Source organism: Calliphora vicina, chromosome 2 (genome assembly GCF_958450345.1).
Source record: "Calliphora vicina chromosome 2, idCalVici1.1, whole genome shotgun sequence".
In the NCBI taxonomy this organism is placed as follows: Eukaryota; Metazoa; Arthropoda; class Insecta; order Diptera; family Calliphoridae; genus Calliphora; species Calliphora vicina.
In genome coordinates, this window is record NC_088781.1 from 77,001,400 (window position 1) to 77,020,112 (window position 18,713).

Genomic DNA, 18,713 nt, shown 5'->3' on the forward strand with positions numbered 1-18,713 from the left:
TACAATATCGTGTATTTGTTTAGGTGCTTCAACTGTAATAATAGCATTATTTAAGTGCTTTAAACTATAAATCTCTTTATTGTTTTGTTGGGGATCCAAATCAATATAAAACATTGGTAATGGTTCTTTGGTGAATCTACTACGAACGTTAGTTACATTACGTACTTGATGTCCTAAGCATATCAATTCGGCCTTGATGTCTTCAATAGGAGTAGAATGATGTAGTCCCTTTATAACAACTCTATACGAACGTTCTTGTTTTAGTTGATACGTCTGAAAACCTATATTACGACCTTCTAAGTATTTTACTAATGTTCTATACCAATTCTACAGATTTTACCATAAGTCTGATTTCATTGTTTTTTAATGATTTATAACTAAAATTATCTTTTGGAATAATATTACCTATATTACAAATCATACTATTAACATCAACAACATCAGGTATGTATATTGGCGGTGGTTTAGGTGTTGTTGCTTCATCTTCATTATCATCATCATCATCGTTCTGGAGCTCTGCAAATTTGTTGCTACTCGATGGAATGTCATCACTTAGGAATGTTCTACGTTTGTTCTTGTAAATTTTTGGAGATTCACTCAGATTTCGCTTTCTTAGCTTTTTTGTTATTTTCTGCCAGTTTAAATTATCATTTGTCTCACTACCTGCATCAACATCACAGTCATCAGTATCCATGATATTGTTATTATCCAAAACAAAAACATTTAGTTAACACAATAAAATTTGTTTTTATTAAACAACGCACGTATTGTTTGTGTTTTTCAATGCAATTAATATTTTTCACTTATTTTCTTAATTTTTTGTTTTTACTTAAATATTTGTTTTTATTTACAAAAATATTTTACTTGCGTAAAGAAATTATGTCTGTCTGTCCACTATGAAAGTTAATCTACAGCAGTAGCATCGTATTAGCAGCAAAGCTTATTTTGTAGTGCATCAAAAAAAAATTATTGTAGTTTGTGGTGTATGATAGAACATGTATAAGCTGAACATTTTTTTTTTTTTCATATTTTATTTATTGTATCTTCACAAAATAATGTGAACTATCAATAATTTGTTCAAATCTTAAATCTAAATATTATATTTTATTTACGTCCCACCACAGTTGGACGAAATATTATGTTTAGTTTATAGATCCTATCATCAGCGCAGGTCTGTTGGATTCCTTCTTCTTAGTCGGATGTAGCCATTACTTCTCATTAATGTTCGTGCAAGTGGGTTAGGGTGAACTTCTAACTTTTTCAAATATGACTCCCCTTGTTTTTTTATTTAATTTTTCACCAGGGAGACACCTAGGTCCTTATGAATGTTAATATTTCTCACATAGCAAGGCGCTGCTATTATCATTCGTAAAATTTTATTTTGGAATCTTTGAATTTTTCAATGTTAGAAGCTGAGGCCGTGCCCCATAATTGAATTCCATAGCACCATATGGGTTTTATTATTGAGCTGTACAGCAAAAGTTTGCAATCTAAACTCAATCTCGAGTTTTTACCAATTAGCCAGTAAATTTGTAGTAATTTTAACTTCATTTGAGTCAATTTCGTATCTATATGCTTTTTCCAGGTAAGACGTCGGTCTAGATGCAGACCTAGATATTTGTTGACGATTCTCTACGCAATGTGAAAGTGAGATGTATACATTTTTGCTCGTTTACTTTTATTCTCCATTGTTTTAACCACCTTTCTATGTCGAGTATATGGTCTTGTAAAAGTACAGATGCTTCTTGGGGGGTTTTCATGAATGGCTAGTATAGCTGTGTCATCAGCAAAAGTTGATATGTAGCTTCGACTGTTTGTAGGCATATCACAAGTATATAGCAAATATAGGAAGGGACCCAGTATACTTCCATCCTGCTTCAATAGGCTGTGGTGAACTTATGAAGTCTCCCTCTTTAAGAATGAACTTTCGATGACTTAAATAACTTTCTAGAAGCTTGTGTGTGTTCACTGGTAAATATTGTTTTATTTTTATCGATTATAACGTCGATGAAGAGTGCAGAACAATATTTTTTTTCTTCAAATGTCTTGGATATGATTTCTACCAACCTGTGAGTTTGTTCTATGGTGTTATGTTTTTCTCGAAATCCGAATTGATGAGTTGGAATATAATCAAAATGATTCACTATCGGCTTTAACTTGTGCATTAAACGTTTTTCGAATAGCTTTGATATATTTTACAATAGGCTAATGGGTCTATATGATTCTACTTTACTGTGATCTTTTCCCGGCTTAGGTATCATTGTAACTAAAGAAACCTTCCATTCTGGTGGATAATATTCAAGGCGTAATATAGCATTAAAAATAAATAGGATTATTCTTAATGCAATTTGGGGTAGCTCGAGGAGCATCTTGTTACTGATTTTATCAATACCAGGTGATTTTTTGGAGTTTAAATCAACAATAGCCTTGTCAATCTCTGAAATCTCAAAACGAAGTGGTTCAGCTGCAGTAATATGGGGTAAAATAGGTGGTAACTCTATTATGTCGTTTAACTCGTTTGGGGAAAATACATTCTTTAGATGACTAACAAACAGGTTTCCTTTTTCAGTATCGTTTCTCGCCCAGCCTCCACTAGAATTACGTAGAGGAGGTCTGCTCATAACAGGTCGTTTTAATTTTTTTGTGGCTCGCCATAGAGAGTAATTTGAGTACTGGGTGGCATCTAAGTTCTCCAGATATTTATTAATTGAGTCAGTTTTGCGTTTGTGAAGAAGCATACTGAGGCGTTTGCGACAGTTTCTAAACTCCGTTTTAAGTTTTTTTTTTTATTTTTTGTTGAAAATTTAAATTTTTAAACTGCTATAACTTTTTGGTTTATGAACATTCCATATATATAAAAATCTTTCAAATCGGATCGCAAACAAAAATTTGGCATCATTTTTAATTTTTGATATACCCGAGGTGCCCCACTTTGGGGCATTGTGGCTCGGCCCCCCTTGGTTGTTTAAGCCCAAATTCAAAACTTAAACTTATCGACACCTTATCGACAGCGACATTAAAGTCAGGCTATTCGTTTAGAAGTTACAGATTTATTTCCACTTTTTTTTCAGATCCCCCACTGTGTGCCGTTAGCGTTCCAAAAACATATTCTTAGGCAGTTCATGGTCTGTTAAGCACAGCCTGCAATAATATTGATTGCATCTTAAGTATTTCTTGCATCATTTTACTCATTGAATTTGTAAAGTTATTTACCGATTGCACAAGAGTTTCTATTGTAGATTCTAGTCTGGTAAAATTGAAAATTGGCGTTTGCTCTCTTACCTCTGGATTCATATTTTGGTTTTGTGGTTGACGGACTTGCGTCTGAGTTTGGTTGTTTCTTAGTACATTTGCATATGTTTCTTTGTTGTCGTATGTCTGTTGCAACGGGGGGTAGTTCAAATTGATGTTATTTAATGGCTGAGCGGGGAAAATCTTCGGTTTCTGGCTATGTGATTTTTTAACAATTGAGTAGACAGGGCAACCCCTATAGTTCGCTGTGTGGTTACCAACGCAATTGCTGCATTTTTTCATTTTTGGATCATCCTTGGATTTGTTACATTGGGATGTGTTATGCAACTCTCCACAAATAACACATACGGGTGGCAATTTGCAATATGCCTTGGTATGTCCATATTCTTGGCAATTCATACATTGGACGGGGCCAAATCGTTTATGTGGTTCTTCTGCCGTAATTTTACGATGCAATAAATACTTCAGGTTATATATGGGATGTGTTTCATTTTTTTTTTTCAGATTTATGACACCGGGTTCAAGTTCAACACGGTGGTTGGGGTTTTTTTTCGCGATTTCTAATGTTTATCACATTTTTTGTCTTAAAACCTTTATCTTCTAAGCTTTGCTTTATTCCGAGTGGTTCAACATTACAGTCAATACCCTTTATTACAACTTGTAGACCCTTGCTTCCTTTCAGCTGATAAGTGTAAAAACTTTTCTTTTGAGTTTCAAAATCTGTTACAACCTTTCTATAATCGTTTTCACTATTGACCTGTATTTTAGTTTCATGAATCGTGCCTTTCTTGATTGGGATAACGTAAAAATAGTTCTCTCCTATTAATGAGATCAGGCTTTGAACCAGTGAATTTGAATTATTCTCAAGTAAATAGGGGGTGGTTTTGTAGAGTTAATTGTATTTACTGGTTCATCTATTTCACATTCCACAATAGAAAAACGATTTTCATTGTTTAGTCTAGCAGGTTCACTATCCTTATATAATTTAGCCAAGGGTGCCGCTTTCGAAGACTTGGGACTTCGTGCCCGTTTTAATACTGTAACATACCGGTCCATTCCAACCTGTATTTGGGATTTATTATCTTTATTTAATGGTTGACCAATCTTGGGTATAGCGCCGCTTAATGGGTTAATTTTAATTGTAGTCGGTGTGGTGGATTTCGTTTCTGAAGCTGATATTGCTAGCATACTTTCAGGCGTAAATAAAGTATTTGTATTTTATTCAGGCTGTTGGGTTTTCTTTTGTTTGACAATCATTAGTTGTTGACAATGCGGGGGAACAAGGACGAGCACGGTTAACAGGCTTGGCTGTTAAAAACAATTTGTCATCTATTCTTCTGTTTGTTTTGTTTATATTTTGTTCATCTTCATTAACTGTAACGTATGCATTTCTGTCGTTTACACTTAACCTTTGCTCACTGTTTTCGTTAAAGAGACTCATTAAAGAGTAGTTGTAAATACTTTAGTTAACACTCTTGATCTATATTTAATAGTTAATGCACAAGGTTCAAAGAAAAAAAAAAAAATTTTCACTTATTTGTCTTTTAGTTCTTGTTTTTATTTTTTTTATTTAATAATATTATTAAATTAAAAGCGTCCTTTCGCGTAATTAATAAACAGGAGTAATTTATATTTATTTTCCGAAAGAATCATTAAAATAACAAATTAACTCGGAGTAAAAATAAAAACGTCCAATTTCAATCACAGTGTGATGAACACTGATCATATTATTGTGAAAATATTATTTTTGCATTTAATTCTTGAGCTCTTATGCACACCGTTTTAGCCTCACCACCACAACTATTTGATTTCCTTTTCATAGAGAATACCCGCAAGATTTTATATTGGTAAAGAAATAAATAAAAATTCTTAAAATTTTCTTGATTTTCACCATATTGAACGGAAAATTCATCATTCGTTAATACTGTTATCCTTTGTAGATTTAATATTCTTGAATCTATTAGTATTAACAATAAATTATTGTTTTGTAACAATATTACAGTTTTTAGCCATTTTTAATAATCTTTTTTAAAAAAGGTTTACAATTTTCTTAAAGTTGTACTTGTTTGCTCGCTCAAATTTACCACTGTTTTACCACTAAAACTACAATTTTCCTCACGTACAAAAATATTGGACAAAATGTCATACAATAAGTGACTATGACCACAAAGAATATAAAAATAGCAGATGGGGAGAATTGGATTCAGTTATAAGAAAAATAATACCAGTTGATGATCACATAGCATAGCGTTGCATTTTTTATGCTCGCTACTGTACTTCGAGTAATTAATTAATTTTTACCTTATTTTATGTCGTATTCAAATTTTTTTTAATAAATTTGTTGCAATAAAAAAAATTTATTTAAGTTTTTATTTTTTCATACAAATTTATATTGATGATAGGTTTTTTTGTTTCAGAAAACAACAATTCAAAAAAATGTAAGCCACATAGCATAAAGTGTACTTTAAAAAAATAGTTTTTTTGTATAAATTATAATTCTAGTTTCAATGTAATTCAGATTTGAAAATTTTGTTTCAATATCTCATGTAGTTTTCATTTTATACCGTTTTTTGCTTCTCCTATAAACATATGAAAAGTGATGTTACGTTATTTTGCATTTTAGATGACGATATATTTATTTTCTACACAATTTATTTAACAAAAATATTGATAATATTTAACAAATAAAATGTCATGAAATATAGAAGAAAATTTTTAATTTGCTCGTATATTTTCAATAGTTAAAGAGCAATGAAGTAAAAAAGTAGTTCTATGAAATGCTTTTTACGACATTGCTAATATTTTAGTAAAATTTTAATATTTTATTACACTAAAAAAGCATGCAGAATTTTAAAAATACTTAAATTAGTCAACTTTCCGATGGTCCCAGCCAGACTCCAGACCCGAATCAATATATAAGACATATATGTTCGAAAATTTTGGTATTTTGATACATAAATGATCCAGGTATAAGCAATAAACCACGAAAAAAAACAAAAATATTTTTTCACCAAAAAATTTATTTCAAAAGTGTTTTCGTGCAAAATTAAAACGTAATCATAAACACTTCCAACTGATTGTATTGCTTTCTATATTCGCTTGAAAACTCTTGAAAATTATTATTTGTTTAAAATAATTTAGACATATATTATTACAAACAACAAATTAGATAATTTATTACAACATATTTTAAATATTTTATAGGTATTTTGACATCTCAACAACAACATCAGAAACAAAAACTCTTTGGTAAAATAGATCAAATGGTAAATATGACTTCAAAATTGTATGGTAAGATCTTAATATTAATATACATATGTATGTGATATTTTTTAGCTCTGCCATCAAACACTGCAACAGCTTCCTTCAAATCAGCAAATTGGATCTGTACAAACACAACAAAACCAGTTTGTTCATAATTCAACCGGTGATGATGACTTGGGTAAGTAAATGCTGAAGTGTAAATTTATGAATTTCAATTATTTATAGTCAAAAATAATTTTTTTAATTTTATGAAAGGTTTATAAAACAAAATTTGTTTTATAAACCTGTATTAAATTAAAAAAATATGAAAAAGGCCTTTAATATTTTGTATTAAAATGAGCTTGCAACATTTTATTGTAATTCAATTCCTAATCAAAATAACAAAATTTTTATTTTTTGTTTACACCTTTCACTATGAGTAGGTACGGGTTTTCACATTTTTGATTTGCTACCCCATAACATATATATACTACATATATATTCCATATATCGTTAGCTAAAATACAAAAAGGCGTAACTAACAAAAAATTCAAAATCGAGTTTTTGATTGATTACACTCTGCTACAAAATAACACTTTTTGTCAGAACTTGAAAAGCGACCTAATGGAGGTTGTAGGGGAGGTGAGGACATACTAAAACCGTTTTCAAAGATTTTGCCACATCCTCAAAATTTTTAGTTATTTTGAAAAAAGCTGAGGACACACTCTTATACCGATTTCAAATTTTTTAACTATAGAATATGCAAAGAATTAATCTTTCATAAAATGTATGCATAATATGAATATTCCAAAAACTTGTGTAAGTTTTTATAAAAAGTTTCGCTTTATATTTTTCGTAATTTTTCAGATTCTACAATATCTAGTTGTTTTATTTTATTCCTATGAAAATCTACTTTTCTTTGTTTTTAAAAGAAAATTTTATATAGACAAAAATGACAAAACTTTTTCGAAAAAATTACATTGAAAATTCAAAATTTTACAAATATTTTTTTTTGTATAGTTTTTTGCTTTTTTTTATTCATGAGGGTGAAAATACTAAAAAATGTGTTTATGAAAAGTTGAATAACTTTTACAATTTTCATCTGATTTGAATAACTAAAACCATGTTTTGTTATGAACTAAATTTCCTTTATATATTGGTATGAATTTTTATGAACTTTCATATCAAAATAAGCGACTAAAACAAAAAAAAGTTGATAAATTTTGTTTTTCTTTTAGATATTCTTAACAAAAGCAATACTTATAACTTACAAATGTATCAAAAAAAACACGTTAAACAATCTAAAGTCGAACAAAAACAGACTGAGTTAGAGGTCGATAAGTTGACGAACATCACTGAAAGAGGTTTTTTTAGAATAACTTATGACCTATAATCCACGTGTGGTCATTTTCCACCGTGTTATTATGAATGCCATTAAACTAAATTACGCTTTTATTAACCCTCTAACCGGCAGGACTGCCTTTAGGCGGGTATTTTGAATGTATGTAATACTGCTTTATTTGGTTATTTTTCCCGTTATAACGGTATATATGTGTAAAGAGACAATCAATTTACTTATGTTTGTTTTTATTCCAACGTATTTCTTTTTTTTTCAAACAATAACCTGGTATATTATTTTACCTCGAAATAAAATTGGCCGGTTAGAGGGTTAACAAAAAACAAAAGGACGTAACTACAAGTGTGTTTATTTGATAAATACAAAACGACGTAATTACATATATTTTTCTAACAAAATAATGAATTGGTTTTCTTTGAAAATTGTTTGAAGAATTGCATGGTTGACTTATTTGACGTTGGTTAGTAGAATATCAATATCAAATTGACTAATTCAATTTCTTTGTATGACCAATATCTTTTTGAGACATTTGCAACAATTATCGTAAATTATTTATGAAATGCTGTTATTAAATTCCCTGACATGCACCACATTATTCTCTATTCTGATGGTTATTTTTACCAAACTAGAAATGTGGTTCTGTCTAATGATTTAGCTTCTTAGAAAAAAACATCATAATAGAGCACAAATACTCGTAAGTTATCTAACAAAACTCAATTAAAATCATCATAAAATTGTCCAATTAAAAGTACCAGGCCCCATTCGTTTCTTTACTGTAATGAGTCAGTTCAATTTTGTGACATATCCTCGGAGGAAACTCCCATTGTATCTTCTTCATCTTCACTGTCGGGATCGTACGTCTTTTACGACCACCAATAAATTTCAGCCGCTAGCGAGTCCGGCCTTTCGCCCTTATATCGCGTTTCATGGGCATGGTCACTTGATGTAACCGCTTCCATGTTCATCCGACTTTGAGGCTAGGAGCTTGCTGAAATATTCGAGATGAGTTTAGCTAGATAACTTTCGAAAAAAAAAAATGATTTTCCAGGGTCCCACTTAAGGAAAACAAAAAAATACCGCTTTCCTTATTGACTATGTTGTAGCCGGCGCACAGTGGCTCATTATCGTTTTTCATCGGCCAAAACTCTGTAACTTTTGAACCGACAGAGCTATTTTAGAAATTTTTTTTTGATGGACAGATAACTTGAATTTTTCTTCAGTTTTAATTTCATTTAATTTCATCGGTTCAGCAGTTGTTGAGTATGAATATGCGGTTTTTTATTTTTTGCATCAGCTTTACTTGTAAAAAAGTTGTAAGGAGATAAAAATAAGTAAGAAAGTATGTTCGGCCAAGCTCGACCATATAATACCCTACACTATAATTTATTTTCGTGAATGATTTTCGGAAGAGAGCATTATATGGGAGCTATGACTAATTATGTGCCCATCGCCATGAAATTAGGTCGTGTGATTTATGTCTATATGGGTGTTATTTCTGTTGAATTTTGTGTTTATACCAACATTTTTACGAGATTTATGTTCGTTAAAGTGATTTTCGGAAGCGTGTCTTATATGGGAGCTATGACTAATTATGGACCGATCGCCATGAAATTAGGTCGTGTGATTTATGTCTATATGGAAGTTATTTGTGTAGAATTTTGTGTTTATACCAACATTTTTAAGAGATTTATGATCGTTAAAGTGATTTTTGGAAGATTTTTTTCCCATATAAGAGCTATGACTAATTATGGATCAATCATCATAAAATTAGGTGACATTAATTCAGTATATATAAAACTTATTTGGAGCAAAAATTGTGTAGATAGCTATATAAATAAACCATTTACCACCGATAAAGTATAATTTCGGGAGAACATTTGTATGGGTTCTAGGTGAAATAATGGACCGATTTCAGTCATTTTCAATAGTCTTCGTCCTCGGGCCGAAAATTTGGTGTATGCACCAAATTTTATCACAATATCTTCAAAATTTCGACTTGTACTTTGCGCCAGTATATGAACAGGTAAAATAAAAATAGATAAAAAATTTGGAAGTAATTTCATTCAAATGAAAAAAGTGTTCAACAAACAGGTCAACAAGTATGTATGGGCTTAAAGAGCACACTTTGGCCTTTCTCCTGGTAGTAAAATTTGTTTAACCCCTTTTGACCCTAAGCACTTTTATTCCACTGAAATTCAAATTTGACAAATTATAGTACCTGAGAAAAACTTTAATAACACAGCAGGTATAAACGGTACAGTGACAAATAATACCAGTTCTTAAAGACTATTATCCTACCAACATAACAAAAAAATTATCGATAATAGTTTGCGAGTAATGATAATTTACTTCTCAAATTTACAAAAATCACATTTTTTATTAAATGACATAATATATTTGACTTTAACAGCATGCCACGCACACAATTGACAATATTTTTATCAAATTTTTGGCTACCTCAGTTTCAATGTGTTTACTATTGAATGGCATTAAAATTGAGCCACCTTGCGGCGTTGAGCTTATCAACTGTGAACATCAATTTGGGATATTCGTACATTTAAATGTCAAAATGCATAAAGAATGAACTCAAATGACAATTTCACCTATACGATACTTAGTAACTTTAGATCGATATACATACATATATCGATTAATATAATTTTTTTATTACCGATATTACTTTTCCAGGTAAGCAGAAACCCCGCCGATTTTGGCTGTCGCAGTGTTTTTAATTCGAATACCATCGTTAAGCCGAAAATAGACATTTTCAGCCGTATTTATAACCAAAATTTAGCATGAAATTAACATACGAGTTATTTATAAAGTATATCTTATCCAGTCACTAAACGTTTGCTAACGAATAATCAAAGACTTGCTAAGTCTTTAAACAACAGCTGTTTTGTGTCGAAAAAAAATTTTTAAATAAACGTGAAACAAATTTTAAAATATTTTGTTGGGAAGAAATTAAAATTAATGAGTACCACATTTTGTTCTTCTTTTTATGATTTAAATAGAAATGTCAACAAATACATTAGAGTTGATTTTTTTTAAAATAGTTAGCAATGCATCACACTTTTCAAGAGTTGATTTTTATATTATTTATTGACAGACAAAAGTGCATTACAAACAAACTCTTTGCTAACTCTCTGCTAAGCTTAATTGTGTGCGATGTATACAGTGTATACTATATACTATACACAGTGGTAAATTTTTCGTTATAGATACAGCCGTAGGCTGGTAGTTTTTGGCCTCTACAATACAACTTTTAAAGTCATGGGGGAGATCACAAAGCAGCAAAATACTAATAAGGCCTTTGAAACATATATTTTTATTGGGTGTACGACTTAAAAATGCGGAATTTACAATATATGGTTTTTTTGCTTCGAAAATGTCGATTTTCTGCGGGAAATTTTGCTTTACTTCTTTAATTTGAAAAAATGTGCCGCTGAAGCACACTGATTGCTCACCGATACTTATGGTAAATGTGTTTCATCGATTTGTTTGGTTCAGAAGTGGTGATTTTGACACGGAAGACTAAGATCCCCCTGGCCAGCCAAAAAAGTTTGAAGACCAAGAATTGGAGGTATTACTCCATGAATATTGTTGTCAAACTCAATAAGAGCTTGCAAAATCATTGGGAGCTACTCAAGCAGCCATTCAAAACATTTTCTAACAGCAGGATTCATTCAAAAGCAGGGAAATTCGGTATCATACGAATTGAAGTCTAGAGACCTTGAAATACGATTTTGCTAGCAGCAGTATTCATCCATCATTAATGGCTAACAATGCATAGTGGTTTAAAATCTTTTTTTTTTGGAAATAATTCGGTATCTTGGGAACTATGTTAGATATTGTTTCGAAATTTCACATGGTTTTAGCTGAGGTGTTGATTTACGTTTGTTCAGCTTCCTTAGCCCCTCAAAGCTGGTCACCTCGGGTCTCAATTTTTTTAAAAAATCGCCAAAAATTAATTTACTTCTTTCGATATTGTTGAAAAATTAAATGAAGTAAGTATTCAATTACAAGATGAGTTGCTGGTTATAATCCTACTTTCAAGTCTACCGAAGGATTATGAACATTTTGTAATGATTATAGAAACAGAGATGTATTACCATCTTTGTCGATAATCAAACTTAAATTGTTAGAAGAGGCTGAATGCAGAAATAATCAAGAACTTGAAGGATCAACTAAAATTTAACAAAAACAATAAAAGTAATAAAAATACATCGAACTCCAAAAATATTAAAGGTAATTGTTTTAATTGTGGAAAGAAAGGTCATTATGCTAACAAATGTAGAGCAAAAAATGAAGAGAAATCTTTTTCGTTAATTACAATGGAAAGAAATAACCGAACACTGGTAGAAATGACACGATGTTTACTTATAGATTCTGGACTTGATCACAAATTATGGCCTAAGCTGTAGCAACCGCAGCTTACTTACGAAATAGATGTCCATCCAAAAGTTTAGACAACAAAACCCCTTATGAAGTCTGGACAGGTCGAAAACCTAACGTAAAACATCTGAAGGTCTTTGGTTCAGCTGCTGTGACATTAAATAAACAAAGAAAAGGCAAGTTTGATAAAAAGGGTTCATTGTTAATAATGGTTGGATATTCGCTTGTTTCTAACCCCCTGTCTATACTTGACAAATATTTATTATAACAATTAATGGCATTTGTTGTCAAGACAAAGTTGTCTGAGCAAAAGCACTAACAATTTTGTCATAACGAAGCAATAATACTAATAATAATTTTTTTATTGACAACCACTTTGAAGTTTATCATGATAAAAATAATGTTTATAGGTTATACAATAAGGAAACAAATAAGGAATCGAACGTCGAGACGCTTTATTTGATGGAAACTGTTTACCTGGAAAAGAAGAAAATACTTCAAGCAAGGAGTTTGTTTCGTTTAATGATTTTTTAGATACAAAAGAAGTAATGGAACATGAAAATCAAGTTGACACAGCTATAGCACAAGAAAATGTAACAGACATTATTTCTGAAGATGAAAATGAAGACACATATTCAGAAGAATTGTATGATATGGATGAATTTAATGGTTTTACATCGCCTGTAGAAGATATCCCTGATGAAAGTAGAAATGCTACCCGTGGCCCTGGCAGACCAAACATTTTGCGAACCGGCAAACCTGGACGTCCAAGAAAAAATTTAAATTTACTAAATAATGTGGTGGAGAATCAAGTTCCTAAAACATTTAAAGAAGCATTATCTAGTAAAAATTGTGATAAGTGACAAGAGTCGATGTTAAAAGAAATAAAATCTTTACAAGAAAAAGGTACATGGTCATTAGCAGAACTTTCCAAATTGATATAAAGCAATCAAATGTAAGTGGGTTTATGCTTTGAAGAATAATCAAAAATGAGAAGTAATACGCTACAAAGCCCGACTCGTAGCAAAAGGTTGTAGCCAAAGTATGGCATTGATTACCAAGAAACATTTTCGCCTATATTTCGGTATGCAACAATACGTATGTTATTGGCTTTAGCAGTAGAACATAAAATGTATTTGCATCAACTGGATGTAGTTACATGGCTAACTTCATGATGAAATCGATATGAAACAACCTGAAGGATTTATAGATGAGTTACTTCCGAAGAAAGTTTTACGACTCCACAAATCACTCTATGGTCTAAAACAAGCTGGAAGAGAATGAAATTCGAACCTAAATGATGTTATCTGTAAAATTGGATTTGAAAGGTGCAAGAATGAACAGTGTTTGTATAAAATGATTCGCAACAATAATTTAATTATAATAGCTGTTTATGTTGATGACATTATTATCGGCTGCAAAGATAAAAATGAAATTTTGAAAATTAAATCGCAAATTGATTGTGAATTCGAAATAACTGACAAAGGATTACTAGAACATTTCTTGGGGATGGAAGTACAACGTGATGGAGACATTGGAGACATTAAGTTAAGTCAAGAAGTTTACATCAATGAATTATTACAAGAATATGGCATGGAATATTCCAAACCTTCATCTATACCATTTACCCCTGGTTTTCAAATAAGTTGTGATAATGATTGTGAAAAAGTTGACAATACCTCATATCAATCGCTGATAGGAGCTTTGCTGTATTTAGCTTTCACAACAAGGCCAGATATTATACACTCTGTATCCAAATTAGCACAAAGAAATTCAGAACCGCATGTAGAACATTGGGTAGCAGCTAAGAATATACTAAGTTATTTAAAAGGTACGACAATTTTTAAAGTACATTTTTCTGGTGGTAGCAAAATTCTTGAAGGCTACGCAGATGCAGATTGGGGTGGATGTTCTGTGGATAGGAAATCGTATTCCGGATTTGTATTTTATCATGGTAAAAGTGTTATTTCGTGGGAATCAAAAAAGCAATCTACAACGGCACTTAGCAGTACAGAAGCCGAATACAAGTCAATATCTAATGCATCAAAAGAAGCAGTATATTTAAGAAGATTGTTGCAAGAGCTTGGTTTTTGGAAAGATGAAAGCGTAATATTAAATGTCGACAATCAAGGTGCTTTGATATTAAGTATCATCATATAAGGGATGTCGTTCAATCCAAAGAAGTGGAATTAAAATATTGTCCGACTGAACACATGATTGCAGATGTATTTACAAAGAATTTACCAAAGGCTAAACATTTACATTTAGTTGATTTGTTGAAATTAAAATAATTTAATTTGTAAAGAATATCCATGTTGACGAGGAGTGTTGGAAATAAACCTTATTGTAAAAACACTTTATATAACAACATGAATATTTTAGTTAGCATAGAAAAATGTTGTGTACAATAATTTGTCTAATCAAATATTTTTTCATTCGTTTAAAAACTTTTGTTCAACACGTTTTGTATATTATATTAAATAAAACTTTTATTTAATCGCGAATATTCAAGGTATTCCAATAGTCAATACTCTGAATAAATTTATATTGTACAAATGTTTCAAAATAAAAGCTAAACATTTAAAAAAATCCGAATTTTTAAGTCATACACCCAATAAATTGGTAAATTCGTTAATTTGCTGTATATATTTTAATACTTAGCGTGATTGTAACCAATGCTTTTTGTTCTAGAGCTTTTCAATGCGATTCATTATTGACAAATTTATTTGACTTTACGAATGAATTCAAAATAAATTATAATTTACTATTTCTCAATAAGTCATAAATTATACCAAAAAAACAGCAACATTTTCGATTAAGTAGTGTTTAGGTTGCATAATTTTGGTAATAACTATATTACTATTTTTAACAACGTTAGAATCTATTGTTGCTTAATTGAAATAAAAAGAGATCTTCGTCTCTAATTAAAACTTGAAATTTGTTTGTTTTATTCTCATAACAATTTTGGAAAACTTTGATTGATGCCAAACAATTAGCTTTAATACAAGCATACCTAAACAAAAGCGGCAAACGTGTTCTAGTTGTCAAAATTTCTCATGCCCATACAATTTGTATGCAGCATACCGAAATAACGCGCCGGCAACGCTTAGCAATTGGAAAATCCGATTTTGACAGCGCGTTTAATAGTGAAGTTAGTTGCAAAACACAATAAATGTAAACACATACATACAAAAGGAAAAACAAATAAACAAGAAACTCATTTTTTAAACTTTAATACGTATTTAGTTTTTTTTTTATAAAATGTTTGTTTACTTTATTTTTGTACTTTATTGTTTAAATAATCCGGGTTGTTATATTTATTTTTTTGATAACTTTGTTTTTGTTGTTTGTTATGTTGACGCTTTAGGTATGACATTTCAGCGTTAAAGCAAAGACTATAAATATATAAATACACAGTGATGTTTATTTTATCACAGAATATTCGTCATTCGAATACTTTTAATAATAACTATATAAAAAAGTTTGTACATTAATACATTTTAGCTTAATATAAATTTAATAGAATCAGATATACATTTTTTATCTAAAAATGAGTTGTTATCTTCAAAAATGTATTATTACTAAAAACAATCAATGAAAAAAAGAAAATTAACGAATATTTTATCCTAATTGAAAGCAACACTAACAACGAAATAGGGGAAATAAATGAGAAGCATTGCCAGCTTAGACAAAAATCAGTACATTAGTTATTGTGCCGTTAACAAACGTTTATGAATACAATACTTTTATAAATGATTTTTAAAGCAAAAGTGTTTGTTAACTAATTTGTGTTTTAAATCTACAATAAGGTTTTTTATGCATATAGCCGTTAGCTTATTCTAGATGGAAACGTATTAAAACCACGCAGTTACATGAGCAATATCGCATACTCAGAAATTCAGTTAATAAGTTAAACCGAAAAGCTAAATCTGATTTATATGCTGAATTCACAAATGCCCTGGATGGTAGGAAAAAATGGCAAATAATTCGTGAAATTGGCATTGGAAAAATGAAGCGGGAGTTACAACTAAATAATGCAGATGAAATTAATGAACAGTTTCTTAATATACCTATGATAACTGCTGATCTCAATTACTACCGGAACCATAGTGATATATTTCGAAATGATTTCTCTTTTGCCTGTGTTAACCAATGTGATGTTCTATCAAGCTGTCTATCAATTACTTCAAATGCTGTTGGCGCAGATGGTATTCATCCCAAATTTCTTAAAATTATTTTAACAAAACTGCTTCCTTACCTGACATTTATTTTCAATAAATTCTTACTACAAGTTCTTACCCTACATACTGGAAAACTGCAGTAATTATTCCGATACCCAAATCAAATTCTGAATATAGACCCATAGCAATTTTACCATTTCTTTCAAAAGTACTAGAAAAACTAATTCACATCCAAATAATAGACTTTATTGATAACAACAATTTATTAACTTATAAACAATCTGGCTTTCGAAAAAAGAATAGTTGCATAACTGCTCTGGTAGATGTTGCTGAAGACATAAGGAAAGATGTTGACGTTGGACATGTTACATTCTTAGTTCTACTAGATCACTCTAAGGCATTTGATACTGTAGATCACTATGTTCTATGTTACAAATTCATTCCTAACTTAGTAACAGGACTCAGTATGTTAAAGCTCTCAACACAAATGGTAAGCCCTTGCCAATAAGAAGAGGTGTTCCACAAGGCTCAATCCTCTTTTGTTTTCACTGTATTCGAACGACTTACAAACAAAACTACAGGAATGTAAAATTCGAATGTATGCGGATGATATTCAGCTTTACATTAGCTGCAAAGTTACATCGTTTGAGCTATGTGTTAAAACATAGAACAAGGAATTAAATGATATTTATTTGTGGGCAACAGCAAATGGACTGAGTATTAATCCAAGGAAATCTAAATGCATAATTATCGGAAAAAACTTAAAAACTAACTATTTAACATCTAATGTTAATATAACTATAAACAATCAAGCAATTGAAATTGTAAACAATGCTAAGAATCTTGGAATTATGTTCAACAACACTCTGGCGTGGTCAGATCATATTAATTACGTTTGTGGGCGCACAAACTCAACACTGTACTCCGTTAAATATTCGTATTATGCTTGCAAAATCGTACCTAACTCCAATACTACTGTATGGCTGTGAGCTATTTGCCAACAGTGACTCACGAAGTATAAGAAAACTTAACATAACATTTAATAATATTGTTCGCTATGTGTACGGATTAAAAAGATACGACCACATCTCAGTATTTTCGCACAAAATATATGGAATTAGTTTTGATAACTTACTTAATACACGAGTACTGATTTTCCTTCATAAAATAATATATACGCGACAACCTAACCACCTTTATGAACGACTACTATTTTGCAGATCAAACAGAGGAAAAAGATTAATTATATTTAGATCCGGCTACGAGTATCTCTAAATGGCAATTTTTAACATATGCAATACCTCTCTGGAACTCACTCCCCCACAGTTCTCAAACCATCAGCAACGCGTTTAAATTTAATAGAAACATTAAATTGTTTTCAAATTAAAAACCAAATCTGTTAAATGTAATGTGATTGAATGCACAAATGTAATGTTTAGTTATTATTATTGAATTTCTATGTTATGTTGTAATAATTATATTCTCTCAATTTTTGATATATTTGATTCATTTTATATATATATAATGTGTTTTACAAATCCTCAGTTCTGTACTGGAATATAAGACTTCTAAGTCTTTTGTATAGAACAACAAAATAAATAAATAAACAATAAAACACGTATTCTTACCCTACAATTACACAATCGGTAACATTTTCCACAGGTTATTTGCACATAAATTGTATAGAAACAAAACTTCTTTTAGTTTTTAATGTTATGAATGTGTTTTCACGAAAAAATAAAAACAAAAACAACCCAGCAGTTCTAGGAGACAGTACCGAACTAGTGATTTTACCCATCATTTAGGGTGGGAGCTAGTTACTTCAATAGCCACGTGACTAGTCATTTTAACACGAGCATGTCCTAAGCAGGGTGTCAATTGTCTCTTTCTGATTACAATGGGACTGTCTAATAGCTGGTCCAAAGTAGGCAACGCATTGAATTCACATACTGGTTACATAGCGTCACTTACATTACTAGCTTTGTAACTGGTTACTTGATCAGCTACTTTTTTTTTCATATTTTATTTATTGTATCTTCACAAAATAATGTGAACTATCACTAATTTGTTCAAATCTTAAATCTAAATATTATTTTTTTTTATTTACGTCCCACCACTGTTGGACGAAAAATTTTGTTTAATTTATAGATCCTATCATTAGCGCAGGTCTGTTGGATTCCTTCTTCTTAGTCGGATGTAGCCATTACTTCTATTAATGTTCGTGCAAGTGGGTTTGGGTGAACTTCTAACTTTTTCAAATATGACTCCGCTTGTTTTTTTATTTC

General features: G+C 30.7%; 1 protein-coding gene across 1 annotated transcript in view; it reads left to right on the plus strand.

Annotated features, from left to right (window-relative positions):
- The window catches only part of Cnot4 (CCR4-NOT transcription complex subunit 4), a 391,020-nt gene that overhangs the window by 307,252 nt on the left and 65,055 nt on the right, over nucleotides 1-18,713 (plus strand). Inside the window, exons 13-14 of the mRNA XM_065499894.1 lie at nucleotides 6,457-6,518; nucleotides 6,589-6,694. Of these exons, the coding sequence (XP_065355966.1) occupies nucleotides 6,457-6,518; nucleotides 6,589-6,694 (168 nt within the window). The remainder of the gene's footprint in view (nucleotides 1-6,456; nucleotides 6,519-6,588; nucleotides 6,695-18,713) is intronic.